At 38.1% G+C, this 24,139-nt stretch overlaps 1 protein-coding gene across 1 annotated transcript in view; it reads left to right on the forward strand.

Annotated features, from left to right (window-relative positions):
• Positions 1 to 24,139, forward strand: part of COL24A1 (collagen type XXIV alpha 1 chain) — a gene marked incomplete at its 5' end in the record, with an annotated part of 394,608 nt that overhangs the window by 205,975 nt on the left and 164,494 nt on the right. Inside the window, one exon of the mRNA XM_082667637.1 lies at positions 23,629 to 23,682. Coding sequence (XP_082523763.1) covers positions 23,629 to 23,682 — 54 coding nt within the window. The remainder of the gene's footprint in view (positions 1 to 23,628; positions 23,683 to 24,139) is intronic.

Genomic DNA, 24,139 nt, shown 5'->3' on the forward strand with positions numbered 1-24,139 from the left:
GACAGTCTCTGAGGACACCCTTCTTTCTCTCTGGTCTCCACTTTTCCTTCCTTATTTTCTTGGTAACTTAAACCAGAGAGGTAAAGATCATCACATTTCTATGTGTAATTAAACTATAGGAACTTCCTCAATTTCCATATTTTAATTAAGAAATCAGTACCCAATTTCTACTATGCATTCAGTCTACAGATATTTACTGAGCATTTGCTATGTGCAAAGTAAGGTGCTGGGCAATGAGAGGAGCGTTGAGATGAACAAAACACAGGCTCTACCCTCAAAGAGCTCACATATATTTAGAAGATAAGCTTTTAAAAAATAAACAATGAGGGGCTTCCCTGGTGGCGCAGTGGTTGAGAGTCCGCCTGCCGATGCAGGGGACACGGGTTCGTGCCCCGGTCCAGGAAGATCCCACATGCCGCGGAGCGGCTGGGCCCGTGAGCCATGGCCGCTGAGCCTGCGCATCCGGAACCTGTGCTCCGCAACGGGAGAGGCCACAACAGTGAGAGACCCGCGTACCGCAAAAAAAAAATAAATAAATAAACAATGAGATTTTTAAAAATAAAGTAAGATGTATGAGAAGTCACAAAGTCTACCTCCTGTAGATGTTGTCAGTAAATAGTTTCTTTAGTAATACGGAAGCTCCAGAATGCTAGACACACCTTCGTCACTATGAAATAAAAGTATTCCAGTTCTTTTTTATAATATAAATTTATTTATTTATTTATTTATTTATTTTTGGCTGTGTTGAGAATTCATTGCTGCACTCAGGCTTTCTCTAGTTGCAGCGGGGGAGCTACTCTTCCTTGCAGTGTGCGGGCCTCTTGTTGCGGTGACTTCTCTCATTGTGGAGCACAGGCTCTAGGTGTGTAGGCTTCAGTAGTTGTGACACACGGGCCCAGTAGTTGTGGTTTGTGGTCTCTAGAGCGCAGGCTCAGTAGTTGTGGCACACGGGCTTAGTTGCTCCGTGGCACGTGGGATCCTCCCGGACCAGGGCTTGAACCCACGTCCCCTGCATTAGCAGGCAGATTCTTAACCACTGTGCCACCAGGGAAGTCCCCCAGTTTTTTTTAATTACATCTTTTCTCACCTGTTCAAAGATTTTCAATACCTTAAAATGCTGTAGGGATTTTCCTCTCCCTTATGTTTAAATTATAGAATTTTAGAACTGGAAAGTGTGCGAGAGATTATCTAGTTAATCCTTTGTCTTTTTAGAATTGGGAGAATGAGACCCAAACTGGTCCCATGACTTGCTTCAGAATTGAAGATCTAATCTGGAACTCAGGTCTTTATAGACTAGTACTTAGCAGTACCATCCTGTTATTTTCCTCATTTTTAGGTATAGACATTGATGGGAGGCATCAGACAATAGATTTTCTGACTCTAATTTTATCTTCAGATAGAGTCCACAGAAAAACTCAATACCTATGAGGTCTGCATCAAAAAAACACAGAACTAATTAAATGCTTTGTATGTGAAAAAAAAAGTGCTGTGATTATAAGCACATATTCTTCCCTGTGAATGGCCCTGCTAGTTATTAGAGTCCTAGGAAGAGCTTGCAATTCAAGTGTTTTGCCACACAAGTGTCATAGTAGGAGAATTTCTCTTTTTTCTCATCCAACTAACATTTTTTAAAAAACTAATAATGTAAGAATTTCATGGTAGCCCTGTGCTGATACTCACTTTATCACCTTTGTTTTATTGCCAAGAGACTCATTAAAAAGAGTGGAATATGTGAACAACATTACTAGGTGATTTAGTGCAGGGAGGACAGGACCAGTTGCCTTCCTATTCTCAAGCTCCCCGTAACATAAGTGTGAGTAAAAGCATCTGTTGAGTAGACATTCCAGGCATATTCTTTTAATCATTGCCAGACCTTCTCTAGGCAAAACTTCATTCTGAACTTCTATTTCATGACTACATGTATGATCCAAGGGAATACGGGTCAAATAGTTGTCAGGGAAATTTCAGAGGCTGAAATCCCTATTTGGGTACTGAGCAGACCATTTAGTTCTATCTTTTAGAAAACCTATATATCCAAATGTCAAGAGTCTGAAGTGGAGGAACTGTAATACCAAAATAAACTGTTGTCCAATCAAGAATCTCTAAAATAATGAAGTGCTTGTCTATATTCTACATTTAACTGACTGTGTAAAATATTCCACATTATTCATTAATGTCTGGCATGTATTATATCCTCAATGTTTGTTGCCTAATAAATGAATGAATTTATTTTATGACACTTCTGTACTTTTTAAAGTGTGAATGAATGCAGACTTTCTATATAATTTTTAGTCACCAGTGTTTATAGATTATCTTCAATTTTCAGAAAAGTTAAATTAATAGAGCTAATTAGGCACATTCTTAGTTTCAAACACTCAGTAGATAGCACAGGTGAGTAATCATTTTTTTTATTTACTTACACTCTTACCTCATTCTAGAAAAAATAAAAATTAAGAGAGCTATATATCATCTGTGTGCAGTTAACAGGTATGATTTAGCATAATCTCTGTGTTACCTCATTTCCTCATTTGGTATATTTGAATACCTTAGGCACAAGGTATCAGTATAAGAATATTGTCTACATATAGGTGCACTTCATTTGAAAGAATTTTTTATAAAGTAAGTCAAATATGCTGGAAAACAAATTACAATAAGCTATAATTTTTGCTGCCAAAGTGTGCTCAGTCTTTGGTGAGCTCCAGAAACTTCATCCTCAGCCTATCAAGAAAAGATTTATCACTGGGTACAAAGGGAAAGGGATGAATATCTCACTTCAGATGTTATCTCAAAGTCTCCCTCAGGTTCGCTTTGGAATATATCCCAAATGCTTTAGACCTGGGACCCAAACCCCAAAAACATGTATGCAAGGTACAGTTTCCTCCCTTTTAGTAAAATAGGATAAAACATTCTATTTATCCTAAGGATGGTAACAGCCATTACCCAAGCATTGAAAATAGGTTTACAGTATGTGCTTTAGTAGCCACACTATTAAATATGACAGTAGCACCTTGTGTTCATTAGACATAAGAAAACACTGAATACAGGTAGAAATTACACATATTTTTTTCCAGAATCTCATGTTTTGGTTATAAAAGGTAATCTGCCTTTGTTTATTAATTTATACCTACTCTACCTTAGTGATTTCCAGTCTTTTCAAGAATGAGATTGTTTTTACAGACCAACAAGTAGCAGTTGTGTGTTTATGTATTTACTATACTCTCAGTACCTATATACAGACACACTGAGACTTTGCAGTAATTCCATGACCCTCATGGATTGAGACCCACAGGTAGTGAAAAGCTGCAAGCACGAGTTGGAAATTCCAGAAGCAGACTGCTGAGATTGCATTTTGCTACAGGCTATTTATTAGGAAGCAACACTTGTGCAAAGAGGAAGAGGGAGCAGGATTGTGTAGAAGTCAAACTGATACTGAGTCTCAAGCATCCTTACAGAAAGCTGGGAATGCTTTGTAACTCATCATGCTGGGATGAATGGTTGGGCTTTTATACTCTAAATCAAGAAGTCATGGTACATAGGCCACCCTGGGAAGTGTGTGTCTTTGGTCAAGAAGGCACTCTAATGCTGAGGCAAACCATGAAGCTGACGACAGCTTGGACAATACGTTCTTCCTTGAAGGAGGACGGGCCATCTTAGTGTTCACTGCAGTTTATTCCTTGTATCACTTGGACCCATTTCTTCATATCCTTTCAGGGAGAAGCTCCTCTAGGATTCTGGTGGATTCTCTTCCTGAGGTAAAACTTAAAAGAGGAGTTGGTAGGACAAATTAGTTCCCCTAACGCTGCAGCTACTTTTAGGACCACAAATGATATCATTCTTCTCCCTCTTCCTAATGATCAGGGTGAACTAACTGTACCAAGATGGTGACGCTTTTCCTTGCCTGCTGGCGCTTGGATACAGGGAATTTGTAATGCTCAGGGAGCAGCCATAGCTTATAGTTCAAAAGGACTCTTACTTTTTCACCAGCTAAACATGTGTCCTCTTTAGGGACCAGGACCACCATTCCTGCAGAACTTACATTTTGTGGAAATGTAAAGTACAGGGACCTCTTTGGAGACATTGGGAGTGATACTAAGTAGGAGGAATTCTGTTTCTGCCCCTTGGTTCTGAGACCAATGAATATTTCCTGACACAGTACCATATAAATATCTCTTATTCAGTATGTATATTTTTTTATCCTGTGGGATGGTGCTTTATCCTCATAAACTATCACCTCCTAGCTCGCACTTTAATGGCACCTTTAGCAGGCCATTCTGTCAGGTGGGAAGTTTCTTGTTGTCATGTGATGTAACTATTAGACCCCATGTACATAGGCCCACTTCCATACTTTATTGGCTATAAAATGGGTCCCTTGGTCTGACACAACGTTTTGGGGATCCTGTATGGTAGATTACTTTGTAAGCCCTCAGATACTTCTAATAGTTGAGGCCTGAGTGTAGGAAAGCAGCCCATTCCCAGAGTATGTGTCATTTCTGTTAGAATAAATCGTTGGCCCTTCCAGAGTGAACTTGCCCCCAAGTGGCTGGTTGGTCTCCTCAAAGTGTGGCAGCATATCACGGGCTCAACATTGTTCTCGGTTGTTGGCAGCCTGGATGTTCAGTGCCAGCAGTAGTTAATTTAGTCTTGCCAAACTGGAACTCGTGATGTCAGGCCCGTGTATACCTTCCATCTCTCCCACCATGCCTATTCATTCATATACCTATCATCCAGCACTGAGGTGACTGATGACCAAGACTTGCTGATGTCAACTTTCTGAGTCATTCTATCTCTTTCCAAGTACACTTCCACGTTTGCCCTTCTCTGGTAGGCATTCATATTTGATTCAAAGATGTTTGCACTTTGTGTCTAATGTACCCATCCAAAAGCTTTTTTCTCAAACCTTGTTCCCAGTCTTAGAGTCTTCTTCCATTCAGGCATCTTACCAAACAGCCAGGTCACTCACAAATGCCACTTAGTCTGTACATATTCTAACCTCAAGTCACTCCTCCTTCCCACAAAGTGGATGGTCTGGTACACTGCCAGAAACTCTGCCCAGTAGAAAGATGTCCTCTTGCCGCTGCCTTTTAAGGCACTCCTGAGTGAAACTATAGTGCAGCTTCCATCCATTTTCAGTTTGTACCTACATACCAAGTGCCTTAGTCAGTTTGGGCTGCTGTAATGAAATACCATAGTTTGGGTGGCTTAAACAAACTTATTTCTCACACTCCTGGAGGCTGGGCAGTGTGAGATCAAGGCAGCAACAAATTCAGTGCCTGGTAACGGCCCTCTTCCTGGTTTGCAGATGTCTGCCTTCTCTCTGTACCTTACATGGTGACACGAGAAAGGGCCAGATATTTTCTTCTTCTTCTAAGAGACTAATTCCATCATGGGAGCCCCACCCTTATGACTAATTACCTCCCAAAGGCCCTACCTTCAAATGCCATAACATTAAGGCTTTAATATATGAATTTTGAGGGAATACAAATATTCAGTCCATAGCACTAAGCCTGCCCATCTATAAATCAAGTTTATAGCGCTAAGCCTGCCCATCTATAAATCAAGTTGGCTTTTTCCTTTTCTATCAGTTGGTCAGAAGAGATCCTCCAGATAGCCAAAGGTGTTAGCTAAAAAAAGAGGTACTGGTTGGGGATCTGGACCACTTATTCATTCCATTTGCTTGTACCTCTGTCCTGCTCATGTCCCATCCCAGATTGCACTGGAACTGCTTGATCTTATATCTGATACAGCTCAGCTTATGATAGCTAGATTCAAATGCTAATGTCACTTGTTGTCCCATTGTTAGGTGCTCAGTCTCTACTTGAGCCTAGTAGCACACTAGAATTTGTTTTTCAAAACACATGTAATTCTCTGCCACAGGTGGCATGTCCTTGTTCCCAAATCCCAGAAACCTGTGTTGTGTTCTTCCTATCAAGCCTTGCCATAAGCTCTACATGGCTTCCTTTCTCACCATCAGTTTCTCTAATACTATAGCGTCTGCCAAGTCATATGGTCCAAGCAGCAGAGATGCATACCTCGCGGCTTAGACCCACTGCAGGAGTTTGCACAATCTCTTGATATCCTTGACAGGGTATTAAATCCTATGTCTTGGAAAAGTGCTCCCAAATTAATAAACTCTTCCATACCTAATTTTGTCTTATGTTTATGTTTTTTATATTATGTTATGGCTCCCTTGTTCAAGTACCTGTAGAATCAGTCCCATGCGTGTTCTCCAGGTTCCTACCAGTACATATTGGCTAGGTCTTTCATTCTTTGGGGTAGAGTCCCATTTCCCTCTATCAGGAACAGCAAGTTCCCGGATGTGTCATGCTGTGATTTACCCCTAGTTATTGACATATTGGCCAGAAGAGTTTTATGACAAATCCTAATTGGGGCATATGTTCTCTTATAGGGGAAGATGCTAGTGTTAATGAGGAGGGATAGACCACTTCTGTAAGCTAATAGAGTTCAAAGGAGTCTCGTGGTTCAAAATCTTCAGGGACTTATATCAAGGTGTCCCCATCAAGGGTCGAGGTTCCATTTTTTTCCCCAGCCAAGGCCCTGACCTTGGCATAACAGACTTGTCTTGGTTAGAGATATAACCTTCTCTGGAGTTTTGTCACTCTGACTGTTAAATCCTGGGCTTTTGCTCGATTTTCTATCTTTCCACTAGGGAGGTGAGAGCCAAAGCAACCCTTTAGGAAGCTCTGGAGCATATATGGCCTATTAGAGTAGTACCATATTACATAAAAGTGGCCAGCCCTTTTTATACCCTCACTTTAATTAGTCTTTAGAGGAAAGCCTCTTTGCTCAAGCCTAAACTTTGAAGGAGTTGATTAGAAGGGCAATAAAATCTTTTTTAAATTTGATTTAATTTTCATTTTGTATTGGAGTCCAGTTGATTTAAAATGTTGTGTTAGTTTCAGGTGTACAGCAGAGTGACTCAGTTATACATATACATATACCATTCTTTTTCAGATTCCTTTCCCATTTATGTTATTACAGAATACTGAGCAGAGTTCCCTGTGCTGCACAGTAGGTCCTTGTTGATTATCTGTTTTATATATAGTAGTGTGTATATGTTAATCCCAACCTCCTAATTAATCCCTCCCCCGACCTTTCCCCTTTGGTAATAACCATAAGTTTGTTTTAGAAATCTGTGAGTCTATTTCTGTTTTGTACATAAGTTCATTTGTATAATTTTTTTAGATTCCACATATAAGTGATACCATGATGTTTGTCTTTCTCTTTCCCTATCTGATTTACTTCACTTAGTATGATAATCTCTAGGTCCATCCATGTTGCTGAAAATGGCATTATTTTGTTCATTTTTATGGATGAGTAATATGCCGTTGTATATATGTACCACATCTTCTTTATCGACTCCTCTGTCGATGGACATTTTAGTTTTTTCCATATCTTGGCTTTGTAAATAGTGCTGCAATGAACATTGAGGTACATGGATCTTTGAAGTATGGTTTTCTCCAGATATACACCCAGAAGTGGGATTGCTGGATCATATGGTGGCTCTATTGTTAGTTTTTTAAGAAACCCCCATACTATTCTCTGTAGTGCATGTACCAATTTACATTCCCACCAACAGTGTAGAGGGTTCCCTTTTTTCCACACCCTCTCCAGCATCTATTGTTTTAGACTTTTGGATGATGGCCATTCTGACTGGTGTGAGGTAATATCTCATTGTAGTTTTGATTTGCATTTCTGTAATAATTAAAGATGCTGAGCATCTTTTCACATGCTTTTTGGGCATCTGTGTATCTTGTTTGGAGAAACATCTGTTTAGATCATCTGCCCAGTTTTTGATTGAGTTGTTTGTGTTTTTGATATTGACCTGCATGAGCTGTTTGTGTATTTTAGAGATCAATCGCTTGTTGGTTGCCTCATTTGCAAATATTTTCTCCTGAGGGTTGTCTTTTCTTTTTGTTTATAGTTTCCTTTGCTGGCAAAAGCTTTTAAGTTTAATTAGGTCCCATTTGTTTTGTTTTGTTTTGTTTTGTTTTTATTTTCATTACTCCAGGAGGTGGATCCAAAAAGATATTGCTGGGATTTATGTCGAAGAATGTTCTGCTTATGTTTTCCTCTAAGAGTTTTATAGGATCTGGCCTTACATTTACATCTTTAATCCATTTTGAGTTTATTTTTGTGTATAGTGTTAGAGAATGTTCTAATTTCATTCTTTTCCATGTAGCTGTCCAACTTTTCCAACACCACTTACTGAAGAGACAGTCTTTCCTCCATTACATTTTTTTTTTTTGCGGTACGCGGGCCTCTCACTGTTGTGGCCTCTCCCGTTGCGGAGCACAGGCTCCAGACGCGCAGGCTCAGCGGCCATGGCTCACGGGCCCAGCCGCTCCGCGGCATGTGGGATCTTCCCGGACTGGGGCACGAACCCATGTCCCCTGCATCGGCAGGCGGACTCTCAACCACTGCGCCACCAGGGAAGCCCTCCATTACATATTCTTGCCTCCTTTGTTGTAGATTAATTGAATATAGGTGCATGGTTTTATTTCTGGGCTTTCTATACTGTTCCATTGACCTGTATTTCTGGTTTTGTACCAGTACCATACATTTTGATGACTATATCTTTCTAGTATAGTCTGAATTCAGGGAGCGAGATTCCTCCAGCACTGTTTTTCTTTCGCAGGATTGCTTTGGCTATTCACAGATCTTTTGTGTTTCTATACAAATTAACTATTTTTTGTTCTAGTTCTGTGAAGAATGCCATTGATAACTTAATAGGGATTGCATTGAATCTGTAGATTGCCTTGGGTAGAATAGTCATTTTGACAATATTGTGATTCCAATCCAAGAACATGATATATCTTTCCATCTGTTTGTGTCATCTTCAATTTCTTTTATCAGCATCTTAATAGTTTTCAGAATACACGTCTTTTGCCTCCTTAGGTAGATTTATTCCTAAGTATTTTGTTCTTTTTGATGCGATGGTAAATGGGATTGTTTACTTAATTTATATTTCTGATCTTTTGTTACTGTACAGAAATACAACAGATTTCTGTGTATTAATTTTGCATCCTGCAACTTTACACAATTCATTGATGAGCTCTAGTAGTTTTCTGGTAGCATCTTTAGGATTTTCTATGTATAGAATCATGTCATTTGCAAACAGTGGCTGTTTTACTTCTTTTCCATTTTGGATTCCTTTTATTTATTTTTCTTCTCTAATTACCATGGCTAGGACTTCCACAATGCTGTTGAATAAAAGTGGTGAGAATGGACATCCTTATCTTGTTCCTGATCTTAGAGGAAATGCTTTCAGCTTTTCACCATTGAGTATGATGTTAGCTGTGGGTTTGTTATATATGGCCTTTATTATGTTGAGGTAGGTTCCCTCTATGCCCACTTTCTGGAGGGTTTTATCATAAATGTGTGTTGAATTTTGTCAAAAAGTTTCCTGCATCTATTGAAATTATCATATGGTTTTTAATCTTTAGTTTGTTAATGTGGTTTATCACACTGATTGATTTGTGTATATTGAAAAATCCTTGCATCCCTGGGATAAATCTCACTTGATCATGGTGTGTGATCCTTTTAATGTAGGATTCAGTTTGCTAGTATTTTGTTGAAGATTTTTTGTGTGTATGTTTATCAGTAATGGTCTGTAATTTTGGTATCTTTGGCTTTGGTATTAGCGTGACGGTGGCCTCACAGAATGAGTTTGGGAGGTTCCTTCCTCTGCAATTTTGGAATATTTTCAGAAGGATAGGTGTTAAGTCTTCACTAAGTGTTTGATAGATTTCACCTGTGAAGCCATCTGGTCCTGGACTTGTGTTTGTTGGAAGTTTTTTAATCACAATTTCAATTTCAGTGCCTGTAATTGGTCTGTTTATATTTTCTATTTCTTCCTGGTTCAGTCTTGAGAGATTGTACCTTTCTAAGAATTTGTCCATTTCTTCCAGGTTGTCCATTTTATTGGCATAGAGTTGCTTGTAGTAGTCTCTTATGATCCTCTGTATTTCTGTGATGTCAGTTGTAACTTCTTTTTCATTTCTAATTTTATTGATTTGAGTCCTCTCCCTTTTGTTCTTCATGAGTCTGGCAAAAGGTTTAACCATTTTGTTTATCTTTTCAAAGAGCCAGCTTTTAGTTTCATTGATCTTTTCTATTGTTTTCTTCGTCTGTATTTCATTTATTTCTGCTCTGATCTTTATGACTTTTTTCCTTCTACTAACTTTCGATTTTGTTTATTCTTCTTTTTCTACTTGCTTTAGGTGTAGGGTTAGGTTGTTTATTTGAGATCTTTCTTGTTTCCTGAGGTAAGCTTGTATCACTTTTAGAACTCCTTTTGCTGTGTCCCATAGGTTTTGGATTGTCATGTTTTCATTTTCATTTGTCTCTAGGTATTTTCTTATTTCCTCTTTGATTTCTTCAGTGATCCATTAGTTGTTTAGTAGCATACTGTTTAGCCTCCACGTGATTGTGTTTTTTAGTTTTTTTCTTGTAGTTGATTTCTAATCTCATAGAATTGTGTTCAGAAAAGATGCTTGATATGATTTCAGTTTTCTTAAATTTACCAAGACTTGCTTTGTGGCCCAGCTTGTGATCAGTCCTGTAAAATGTTGCATGTGCACTTGAGAATGTGTATTCTGTGGCTTTTGGATGGAAGGTTCTATAAATATCAATTAAGTCCATCTGGTCTAATGTGTCATTTAAGGCCTCTGTTTCCTTACTGATTTTCTGTCTGCATGGTCTGTCCATTGATGTAAGTGGGGTGTTGAAGTCCCCCACTATTATTATGTGACTGTCAGTTTCTCCTTTTATGGCTGTTAGCATTTGCCTTATATATTGAAGTGTTCCTATGTTGGGTGCATATATATTTACAATTGTTATATCTTCTTCTTGGGTTGATTCCTTGATTATGTAGTGTCCTTTTTTGTCTCTTGTAACAGTATTTTAGAGTCTATTTTGTCTGATATGAATATTGCTACTCCAGCTTTCTTTTGATTTCCTTTTGCATGGAATACCTATTCCCATCCCCACACATTCAGTCTGTACATGTCCCTAGATCTGAAGTGGGTCTCTTGTAGACAGCATATATACGGGTCTTGTTTTTTATCCTTCAGCCAGTCAGTGTCTTTTGGTTAGAGCATTTAATCCATTTACATTGAAGGTAATTATCTATATGTATGTTCTTATTGCCATTTCGTTATTTGTTTTGGATTTGTTTTTGTATGTCTTTTTTCTTCCCTTCCTCCTTTGTTCTCTTCTCTTGTTATTTGATGACTATCTGTAATGTTGTGTTTGGATGCTTTTTCTTTTCTGTGTTTTTATCTATTTTTGATTTGCCATTACCATGAGGTTTTGATATAGCAGTCTATATATATACAAGTTGTTTTAAGTTGCTGGTCTCTTAATTTCAAATGCATTTTCAGTATCCTGCATCTGTACTGTCCTCTTCTCATGATTGCTGGTTTTGGTATCATATTTGTGTGTGGATAGTTTCCTACCTTTGCTGTACGTTTGCCTTTACTGGAGAGCTTTCCCATTCATAATTTTCTTGTTTCTAGTTGTGGGCTTTTCTTTTCCACCTAGAGAAGTTCTTTTAGCATTTGTTATAAAGATGGTTTGGTGGTGCTGAATTCTGTTAGCTTTTTCTTGTCTGTAAAGCTTTTGATTTCTCCATTGGATCTGAAGGAGAGCCTTGCTGGGTAGAGTATTCTTGGTTGTAGGTTTTTCCCTTTCATCACTTTAAATGTATCATGCCACTCCCTCTGGCTTGCAGAGTTTCTACTGAAAAATCAGCTGATAACCTTATGGGGATTCCCTTGTATGTTTTTTGTTGCTTTTCCATTGCTGCTTTTAGTATTTTCTCTTTGTCTTTAATTTTTGTCAGTTTGAATAAAATGTGCCTCAGCGTGTTACTCCTTGGGTTTATCCTGTATGGGACTCTCTGTGATTCTTAGACTTGGGTGAATGTTTCCTTTCCCATGTTAGGGAAGTTTTCAGCTATTATTTCTTCAAATATTTTCTCAGGCCCTTTCTCTCTTCTCCTCTGGGATCCTTATAATGCAAATGTTGGTGCTTTTAATGCTGTCCCAGAGGTCCCTTAGACCAGCAGTCCCCAACCTTTTTGGCACCAGGGGCTGGTTTCATGGAAGACAATTTTTCCATGGGTGGGGTGGGGGGTGGGGGGTTGGTTCAGGTGGTAATGCGAGTGATGGTTCACGTGGTAATGTGAGCAATGGGGAGCCACAGATGAAGCTTCACTCACTTGCCTGCCACTCACCTCCTGCTGTGTGGCCTGGTTCCTAACAGGCTGCAGACCGGTACCAGTCCACAGCCTGGGGGTGGGGGACCCCTCCCTTAGACTGTCCTTATTTCTTTTCATTCTTTTTTCTTTGTTCTGTCCTGCAGCAGTGATTTCTACCAATTTGTCTTCCAGCTCACTTATTCGTTCTTCTGCCTCAGTTATTCTGCTATCAATTCCTTCAAGTGTATTTGTCATTTCAGGTATTGTATTGTTCAATTTTTTGTTGTTGTTCTTTAAATCTTCTAGCTCTTTGGTAAGCATTTCTTGTATCTTCTTGGTCTTTGCCTCCATTCTTTTCCCAAAACCTTGGATCATCTTTAGTATCTTTACTCTGAATTCTTTCTCAGGTAGATTGCCTATCTCCTCTTCACTTAGTTGTTCTTCTGGGGTTTTATCTTGTCCCTTTATCTGGAATGTATTTCTCTATCATCTCATTTTGTCTAACTTTCTGTGTTTGTGGTCTCCATTCCACAGGCTTCAGATTGTGGTTCCTCTTGCTTCTGGTGTCTGCCTCCTGGTGGGTGAGATTGGTCCAGGGAGCTGTGCAGGCTTCCTGGTGGGCAGGACTGGTGCCTGCCCACTGGTGTGTAGAGCTGGGTCTTGTCCCTCTGGTGAGCAGGGCCATGTCAAGGGGTGTATTTAGAGGTGGCTATGGGCTCAGGAAGACTTTAAGGAGCCTGTCTGCTGATGAGTAAGACTGTGTTCCCACCCTGTTGTTTGTTTGGCCTGAGGCGTTCCAGCACTGGAGCCTCAGCCAACTGGAGTTGGGTGGGGCCAGTTCTTGGTGCCACAATGGCGACCTCCAGGAGAGTTCACACTGATGAATATTCCCTGGGCCCTCTGCCACCAGTGTCTTTGTCCCTACAGTGAGCCACAGCCAACCCCTCCCTCCCCAGGAGGCTCTCCAAGTCCTGCATGTAGGTCTGGCCCTCCAGGAGTGGAGTCTCTGTTTCCCCCAGTCCTGTGGAGCTCCTGCACTCAAGCCCTGCTGGCTTTCAAGCCAAATGCTCTAAGAGCTCCTTCTCCCATTGGCAGACGCCCAGGCTGGGGATCCTGACATGGGGCCCAGATCTCTGGGTCCTGTGGGAGAAACTCTGTGATACAATTATTTTCCAGTTTGTGGGTCACCCACCCTGCAGGTATGGGATTTTATTTTATCATGAACGTGCCCCCTTCTACCATCTCGTTGTGGCTTCTTCTTTGTCTTTGGATGTAGAATATGGTTTTTGGTAGGTTCCAGTCTTTTATCTCGATGGTTGTTCAGCAGTTTGTTGTGATTTTGGTGTTTTCGTGAAAGGAAGTGAACTCAAGTCCTTCTACTCTGCCATCTTGTCCTTGTCTGCTGGCACTTATATTCTTGCAGCACCCAGCTCTACCCCATTTGCTAAAGCTGCTTATCCTGGGAAATCTCACATGAGGCCCTGGAGCGAACACACAGACCAAGACCTTTCTTAAAGGATGATGTGGGCGGCTTATCTCTGCTTCCACTACTGCTGCTCTATCTAACTTATTCACTCATTCAAATTTATTCGCTCATTCATTCAACATATATTTATTTTCTTCTATATTCCAGGCAATGTATTAGACATAGGGGATTCAGTATCAGAGAGGACATCATCCTGGCTTTACAAAGCATACAAACGGATAAACTTAAAGTCATGTCTTCCTAAATGGTGAAGGATGAGACACAGTGAGCTAAAGTAATTTAATCCAAGTCACACCGTCAAAGGAATATATCCTTAGCTTATGGATTTTGTTTGAAAATAGGAGTGAAATGGTCCATAGATTAGCTATTTGGAAACCGTGATGTATTTACAAATTAACAGAAAGGTTTATTCATTCTCGTCAAGTCATAAAATTACCCCCAAATGAAAAGGTCTGAAGAAACATTGTGGGTGATAAATAAATAAATGGACAATATCCTCCTTTTGACAGTACACTTTCTTTTTCACGTATAGGACAGTTCTTTAAGTTTTCTTTTTTTCATCCTGCTCTCTAAATATTATTGGTCTTGGCCTTTTCCTTTTCTCAATGTACATCCTTTCTTTGGTGACTCATTTACTCTCTTTACTATTTGCTGATGATTCTCAAATATCTTTTTGCTCTAGACCTGCTTACACAATTGTATAGTGTCTCATATTGTCTCATATTTATCATTTCTAAAAAGGAATTCCTCTTTCTTACCCAGATATGTTATACACGAAAGTTTCTTTCCACTTTTCTACATCTTCCTCTTATCTGTCTAGACTGACAGCCATCTGTATCATTCTCTTCTTGGACAGAAGCATGGGAACTTGAGGTAGAGAAATAAATGCTAGTTATGAACACACATTTTCCCATGTTGTGCTTGAAGTGATTTTCTCATGTCTGGCTGACCTTCTGTTTCTCCTACCCTCCAAGATTGTACTAGATTGAACCATGAAAAATTACCATTCTTAAGGTTAAAAAAATAGTCAGATATCAGCAGTTACATGTAGTATAACTAATTACTACCTTTGTTGTGGTAAGATGACTTATAAAATTCTCTTATTTTTAAACATAGAGTAAACACAATAGTACTAATGCAAACATCCAAGTTAATATGTTTCTAAGATAAAACAGAACTAAATCTTAGGGAATTAGCTTTATATATTATATTTTCAAGTGAATTTGAGGAGGTTGGGGGTCTGAAATTCTTTATCCTATAAATACAGTTGTTTCTACATTGAAAAGAAAATTTGAAACAATATAGAGTTGTTTTAAACTACAGTTGAAGGCACAGTGATTTTTTAAAGATAATTGTCAAGTCTAAGAACTTCATGTAAAGTTTTTTAAACATTTTAGCTTCAACTAGGAAATATCCTAATTTTATATCAGTCTTCAGTGAATAAGTAGGATGTGGTTACTTTAAAAAATAGAACCTGAGTATTTTAGAGTTTTTACTGACTTTTGGGAAAAAATAGTATTTCTTTTCAATTCTAAGAAGTGATTTATTATACATAAGGCTTTTTGAGTTTCCACTTTAGCTAACAAAATCTTTAAATAGACTAATATATATTCCATTTTGCAAAAAGTGAATGTTTTCATTTATCGTAGAGTTACCTAGCTCTTGACACATAGCATGGCATGTTCTAGCTAAAAGCTTTTTTTTTGTTAATGTGTGTTAGACATGGAATCAGTGTTTTGAAACTTCTTTTAATGAAAATTCTTGATCAAAAAGTATAAATTGCTGATAATTCTTATAAGCTGAGGCTATGGCTTCAATGACTGCTTTGTATTTCCCTTAAATACTCAACAGAAATGGTTTGGGTTTTGTGGGCCATAAAGTCTCTGTCCCAACTACTCAGCTCTGCCTTCATAGGGTGAAAGCAGCCATAGGCAATAGGTAAACAAAAGGTCATGGCTGTGTTCCAGCAAATCTTTATTTCCAAAAAACACGCAGCCAGCCCCTGGGGTCATGGTTTGCTGACTCCTACTTTGATATTCTATAGTGATTTATCCCACAGAAATTTTTGTTATCTGCTTTATATTTTAGTTATTAATTGACTAGTATAGTATCTTATACATGATAAATAATTAAGAACTAATGAAATAAGAATGAAATTTTATGCATTTCATCTTTGGGAAAATGTACATCCTTCTAATACTACTTAGAATATTTCTGCAGAAGTGTCTAACTTGACAACAGAGGTTAAAAAACTGAAGAAAAGTATTGGGAGGAATCAGTCTTAATAAAACATCAAATCAAGCCAAGAATAAAATTGAGTCATTGTGATGGTTTTAAAATATGTCTGCAATTCTTTGATGTTCCCCCTTCCGAAAGATAGTCTTATTTCACTCTCAGTGTGGAGTGGACTTCATGACTCGCTTCTAATGAATAGGCTATGGCAGAAATAGCTGTGTGTGACTAGGTCATAATAGACATTGCGGCTTCTTCCTTGCTCACTCTCTCTCTTGGATTATTCACCTCCGGGGGGGTGGGGGGGGGGCGGGAACCTACTGCCATGAAGTCAGGCCATACGGAGGCCTACATAGCGAGAAACTGAGGCCTCCAGCTAACAGCCTTCTTGGAAATGGATTCCCTAGTCTCAGTCAAGACTTCAGATGACTGCAGCTTATGTCATATCTTGACTACAACCTCATGAAAAACTCTGAGCCAGAACTCAGAAAAATTCTGAGATAAGCACTAGTGAATTCTTGACTGACAGAAACTGTGAGATAAGTATTTATTGTTTTAAGCCACTGACTTTGGGATGATCTGTTCTGTAGTAATAGATAACTAATACAATAATATAAAAGATTTCAACATTTGTTTTGAAATGAATAAGAATGAATTGAAAGGAACAGAAATGGAGGCCATCCATATTTTTCTTCTGATGATCCATAGATTAAAAATATGAATAAATTATGCCCATTTCCACATACCCATAATTTGCATTTGAGCACTTAAAAATTGAACAAATAACTTTCTGCCCTTGACTCTCGTTGGCATATGTGGCACTTAAGGTTTCATGGGTAAAAATTAGAACAAGTCATAGCGCCATAATCTGTCCTTTTAAACAGTGTTTCTGCAATAAGAGAAGGTTATAGGGCAACTTTGCCTAATACATGTCTCTCTGCTGTGAGTTCTGTAACTCACAAAGCATTCCCAGTGCAAGGAATCTGCCTAGAGACAACTGGCTAGGACATAGACCTTGGGAGCATGTAAAACTTGCCAATATCTTCTCTCTGATACAGATGTGTTGAATTAGTCTGTTTTCTTTTAAAAACAAAACAAAACTCATTTTATGAAATAGAGCAAAAAAAAATTAAGTTTTGAATATAATTTCCTTCTATTTAGAAGAGTATTTTTCTGTTGTAGATGAGTTTCTTTTATTTGGCAGATAGAACAAAAATTAGATTCTAAATAAAATAATTTTCAAACTATGTCCTCAAGCAATTATTGTGCCTCCTCCTTTTCGCCGTCAAACTTCGTAAAAGAATAAACTACACAGTTGTTTTCCACTTTCTCCTCATTTGTATTCTCTTTGGCAAAATTACATCCAAACACACAAAAGGTACTGAAATTGTTCTTAAAGGTCACCGCCAGCCTTCTAATTGCCAAATCCTATGACTTTGTCTCAACAGTCATCCTTCTCAACCCTTCCACATAACACTGATGTCTTGCTATCTGAAACTTTTCCCTTCTTAAACTTTCCTTGCACATTCCTGATTCTCCTCTCTTCCTTTTGTTTTTCCTTCTATCTCTTGCTTCCAAAGAATTTTCATTAAAATTCTCTCCTGTTTTTCTTCTGTTATTACTGTATGTACTGCATCATTCTTATGATTTCAGGAATTGATTTTTCTATGGACTCACAAATTAATATTTCAGGATAGACTCTCTGATTGTCCCATGAGCCATAATTGTCAATTAAGAGCCATAATTGTCCCATGGCTTAATTCATCATCTCTCCTCTGACACTGGCTTCTCCCCTGAGCTACTGTTTCTTTGAGTCATGATACCATTGTCATAAGAGTCATTACACTTAAACTAGACTATTACAATAGCTTCTAACTGTTTACACCATTTTGTATCTTTTTCCCATTTCCACACATTGAACACAGTGTTGTTAAATTACTGTCCATTCAGTACAGATACGATTACATTCCTCCTTTACTCAAACCGACAATGATTCTTCAACAAACACAAATTTTTCTTCAAACACCACAAATACAAATACACTTGGCAGTCAAAGCCCTCAATAGTATATCACCATATCTATCCCAGTCTCTTTCCTACACATATCCTGTTTGCCAGACAATCTGGATTTGCTTTATGTTTGACATATGTTTCATCATTTGCTACCTCCCATTTTCTGTTCAGATCATTCCCTCTACGTTGAATACACTTTCACCATTTATCTTGTCAACAGTTGGCCGTACCTCAAATATTGTGTTCTCTGTAAAGCTTTTCCTTATGTTCTCAACCAGACATAATCTCTGCTGCCTTTGCATTATATAGGATTTTATTTTTCTTCTCTTAACTTACAGAAAATATGCTTTTCCTCATCCAACTTACTAGATTATGAACGCCTTATTATATTTCACTCATCTTTGTAACCTCTACCACTCTTAGCACAGAGCTTGTTACATGAACACATAAATATGTGTTTAATTTTATTTTCTTCAGATCATTTTGCACTTATTGAATAAGTTGATTTGCAATCGAAACCAGAGGTTGGTTCAGTGCACTTTATACCATCTTCATTTATAAAAAGATTTCTGTGAGACTAACTTTTGAATAAGCCAATTGAGATAGATTACAAAGTTTTTCAATTAAACATAGTTTAATTTAATGTATTTTTAGGAGACTATTAACAGCTATAACAAATAAACCTAAAAATTTTTGTAGGCTTAACTTGATAAGAAGTTGTTTTTGCTCATGTTACTAGTCCAGTGTGGGTATTACCAGGTAGCTCTCTCTGACAAAGTGACTGAGATGCCCGGCTTCCTTTTTTCTTATGGCTCCACCATCTCCTAGGGCCTTTAGTACATAGGTTAGAAGAAAGTGAAGGAAAATCACCTGTTTTTCAGGCAAACAAGTACCAGATTTCATCAATTCTAAAATACAAGTTGCATCAGTCACATTAGGCTAAGTTTTGCTGCAGAAAGAAATACCCTCAAAATATCAGTGGCTTATGACAACAAGTTTGCTTGTTACTTGCACTCTGTCCGCTGTTGGTTGGCTGTGGCTCTATCCATCTCTTCTGCATTCTGACACCTAGGCTTCAGGAGCAGCTCCTATCTGGGACATGGCTGACCTCAGGGTAGAAGGAAAAAAAGAAACTGGCTTAAAAAAAAAAAGTGGCACATATCACTACCACACACACTCACTTTTATTTGGTCAAAGTAAGTTACATAGAGAAGCCAGATGTCAACAAGATGGAGGATTATATTTTTGCCATTGACACCGCAAGCCACATGGCCAAGGCTGACATCAGAAATGCAGGGATGTGTACTCTTTCAACAGAAAGGAGCAGTGAATATTTTTAACAATAATACAGTTTTTTTCACATTTTAGTATTTGTAAAATTAGGATGTTTCTTACAATCAGTGGTGAATTAAATTACTTGGAAGACTCTTTTTCTCTTTAGAGATAAAAAAGTAATAGTGCATCTTACAATCAATAACATCCTAGGTTTAAGGAAATTTGAGAGGCCTCAACTCTAAATGTGTTCAGCTGATTCACCTGTTGATTTCCAGGTGTGTGGATAGTTTTCAGATTAAACAGTAATATAGATTTAAAGAGTAAGTAGATATAAAGCCTGTGTAGTTCAGATTCTTTACTACTGGTCTAAACCTGTTTAGAGTGCTTATTTTCAGTTCTGTAGTAGGAATAGCTATAAAAACATTAGAAAAAAATGAGTGAGAGAATTTTCAAAGAGGAGAAAACAGAGAAATAATTAGTGTACTAGAGTAGAGAGCTTAGAAATATGCCATGGATAAAATGTTATAAAAATGGCACCACAGATTTTTTTGGATTTGACACCGAAAGCAAAGACAGTAAAAGCAAAAATAAACAAGTGGAACTACATCAAACTCGAAAGCTTCTGCAGAGCAAAGGAAATCATTAACAAAATGAAGAGGCAACCTGGTGAATGGAAGAAAATGTTTGCAAATCATATATCTGATAAGGAGCTAATATCCAAAATATATAAAGAACTCATACAGGGCTTCCCTGGTGGCGCAGTGGTTGAGAATCTGCCTGCTAATGCAGGGGACACGGTTTCGAGCCCTGGTCTGGGAGGATCCCACATGCCGCAGAGCAACTAGCCCAGTGAGCCACAACTACTGAGCCTGCGCGTCTGGAGCCTGTGCTCCACAACAAGAGAGGCCGCGATAGTGAGAGGCCCGTCCACCGCGATGAAGAGTAGCCCCCGCTTGCCACAACTAGAGAAAGCCCATGCACAGAAACGAAGACCCAATGCAGCCAAAATAAATTAATTAATTAATAAACTCCTACCCCCAACATCATCTTTAAAAAAAACAAAAACAAAAAAATGACCAAAAAAAACCTCATTAGAATACAGCAATAATTGACAGAATCTATAGAAAACACACTGGGCTACTTGAAGGGGTAGTATAGCATTATAAAAAAGAAAAAAAAAGGAACTCATACAACTCAATAGCAAAAAACAAGCAATTTGATTTAAAAATGAGCAGAGGGTCTGAATAGGTATTTCTCCAAATGAGATGGCCAGCAGGCAAAGGAAAAGGTGCGTAACATCACTAATCATCAGGGAAATGCAAATCAAAACCACAATGAGACATCACCTCACACTTGTTACAATGGCTGTTACAAAAGATAAGAAATAACAAATGTTGGCGAGAATGTGGAGAAAAGGGAACCCTCGTGCACAGTTGGTGAGAATGTAAACTGGTGCAGCCACTGTGGAAAACAATATGGAGGTTCCTCAAAAAATTAAAAATAGAACTACCATATGATTCCACTTCTAGGTATTTATCTGAAGAAAACAAAAGCATGAATTTGAAAATATATATGCACCCCCATGTTCACTGAAGCATTGTTTACAATAACCAAGATATGGAAACAACCTTTTTAAGTTTCCATCGATGGATGAATGGGTAAAGAAGATGTGGTTTATGTGTACAATGGAACACTACTCAACCATAAAAAGGGTACATCTTGCCATTTGTGGCAACATGGATGAGCCTTGAGGACATTATGCTAAGTGAAATAAGTCAAAGACAAATACCATATCATCTCACATATATGTGGAATCTAAAAAAAATATTTTTTAAACCAAGCTCATAGATACAGAGAATAGATTGACGGTTGCCAGAGGCAGGGGCTGAGGGGTGGGCAAAGTAGGTGAAGGGGGTCAAAAGGTACAAATTTCCAGTTATAAAATAAGTAAGCCACGGGGATATAATGTACAGCATAGAAGCTATAGTTAATAATACTGTATTGCCTATCTGAAAGTCACCAAGAGAGTCAATCTTAAATGTTCTCATCACAAGAAAAAAATTCTGTAACTGTGTATGGTTATGAGGGATATTAACTAGACTTACTGTGGTGATCATTTCACAATATATACAAATATTGAATCATTATGCTGTACACCTAAAGCTAATATATTGTTGTATGTCATTTATAGCTCGATAATTTTTTTTAAAAGATTGACACCACAAATTAATGGGAAAAGTAAATTTTAGTATGTATAGTATTTGGAAAACTGGGTCACTATGTGGAAAAAATTTAGTTGGATCTCTATCTCACCCCTGGTGAAAAAGATGGACTCCAAATGGATTAAAGACCTACCTTAAAAAGTTAACACTGGGGCTTCCCTGGTGGCTCAGTGGTTGAGAGTCCACCTGCCGATGCAGGGGACACGGGTTCGTGCCCCGGTCCGGGAAGATCCCACATGCCGCCGAGTGGCTGGGCCCATGAGCCATGGCCGCTGAGCCTGCGTGTCCGGAGCCTGTGCTCTGCAACGGAAGAGGCCACAACAGTGAGAGGCCCACGTACCACAAAAAAAAAAAAAAGTTAACACTAATAGAAAAGAATGCCCATTACCTAATGACATAAAGGTAGAGGAAGGCTTCTTAAACAAGATCCAGAAAATACAAATCATAAGGCAAAAAATGGTTGGATGTGGCTACATCAAAATTAAGGATTTCTATCAATGAAGGATGTCAAAATAATCTCACAGGTGATGAATCACAAGAAGGAATTTATAACATCTAAAACCAGCAAGGAGTTTCTACCTTGAATGAATAAGAATTCCTGAAAATTATCACAAAAAAATATAGGCAACCTCAGGAGCAAAATTTGGACAAAAGATATGGATAGAAATTGCACAAAAATTGCATTCTTTTTGTAGTAGGTCTTTGAAATCTAGTGTGCCTTTTACATTTAAGTACATGTCAATTTGGACTAGCCACATTTCAAGTGTTCAATAGCCACTTACACTCATCTACCTTAGAAAGCTTCTTAACTCATCTGCCTCATCTGTTAAAGGGGAATCATGATAATACTACCAAATATAGTTGGTAGGAAGTATTTAACGTATGTTAATGTATACATAGTCACCAGATAGATAGATAGATAGATATGGATGAGGATATAGATATTGGGTTGGCCAAAAAGTTCATTTGGGTTTTTCTGTAAGATCTTACGTAAGAGCAGGAAAAACACGAACAAACTTTTTGGCCAACCCAATTTTTGTGGATAAAATCATGCCCCATACATTAACTTCAGGTAGCTTCAACACAGCAAACCATTTTTTCATGATTCAGGTACTTTCTATATGCTAATATGTAATATTATATAATCTAAATAGTGTCTTTGCTTGGTAGCTATTGCAAAAGAAAATGTTTCATACATTTTTAAATAAAAGAAAATAACTTCATAATTGAAGACAGTCAGGGAGAAGGATTATACGCTTGTTGTAAAGCTTGTTCTGCATTACCATTTTTGCTTTCTACACTGCTTGAAGTAGAATGCATAGAGACAAAGGTAGAGGCACCCTGAGCGTTGTTCACTCTGAAACAGTGGTACTGATTGCCTTCTTTCACTTCTTCTGCAAAATTCGTTCTTTACTTCAAGCTATTTTCTCCACCTAGAACTCTCTTCCTCCTTTCTGCGCTTGGCTGGCTGGCCTCTTTTTATTCTTCAGCTTTCAGTTTAAATGTCAGGTCTCAGGTTTACCCTGACCATCTTTCCTAAAATAGGTCTTGTCTTTTATTCTCCACCTCAGCATCACAGTTTCCTTTGTGAACCTGTATCATAATTTATAAATGTTCACTTTCTAATTTAGTTGTTTCTGTTACAAGACTTTTTGCCTCCTCGGGGCAGGGCCTAGATCTCCTTTTGCTTCCTAATGAAATCTCAGCAAGCAACAGAGTGCGTGGCACAAAGTAGGCACCAAATATTTTTGAATGAATTAATGAGTGGGTATGTGCTATTCCCTCATGTGTTGAGGAGCTTTCAAAGAAGGAAGTCACAGAAATGATTTCTTAAGCTAGTGTATCCACACCAAGAATCTACAAAAACAGCAGGAGTTTTTATGACATCCACTGGACTGTAAGTTCTACAAGGATAGGGACTATGTTTGAATTTGAAACTCAGTGCCTCCCAGCAGCCAGCCTGTCACATATTAGACATTCATATATATTTGTTGATTAACTGAATAATTAATTCTGATGTGAAGTCTTAGGCCGGATGCCTATACCAGGAGGAATTTTACTCTAAGATAAAATTTAGGATGAGTTAGAAAGAAACATCATGTTTATAGGTGATTTAAAACCAGGATGCTATAATAGTAATACAATATATGTGTATTTTCTGTTATATTTTTTCCTAAAAGGGACCTGTTGGTTCGCCTGGAGAAGTTGGAATGACTGGAAGCACTGGTGAAAAGGTAATTTCTTTCATTGTTTTGTTCAGTAGTAAGGATTCTAAGCTAAACTCAAAGGAGAGACAGTCATGATATTTTATGAATTAGAAATTAGAAATTACTCATAACTTAAAATGCATTACCTGTACTGAATCTCTTAAATATATTGAAATATAGCTGATAGCATATATGTTTCTAATTTTTAAAAGGCAGAGTACTCTTTTGGCTATAATGATGTGCTCAGAAGAGAAAAGATGAAGTTGATGGTCTAGGTTTATGACTAGAAAATATTTAAATCTACTTATGAGAACAAGCTCCTAAAGGAAACAGTTTTGAAAGTGAAGAATAAGTTATCACTTTCCCTGATCCAAGTTTCAGTCACAAACTCTTTATATCCTCTTGGAATTCAGTATGAAGTTTTTCAAAGATCTTTTTGGCTATTGCGATGGAAATTGTAATTTGCTTAAGAATTTCCTAGAAA

This window comes from Grampus griseus (assembly GCF_964374135.1).
Source record: "Grampus griseus genome assembly, chromosome: 1".
In the NCBI taxonomy this organism is placed as follows: domain Eukaryota; kingdom Metazoa; phylum Chordata; class Mammalia; order Artiodactyla; family Delphinidae; genus Grampus; species Grampus griseus.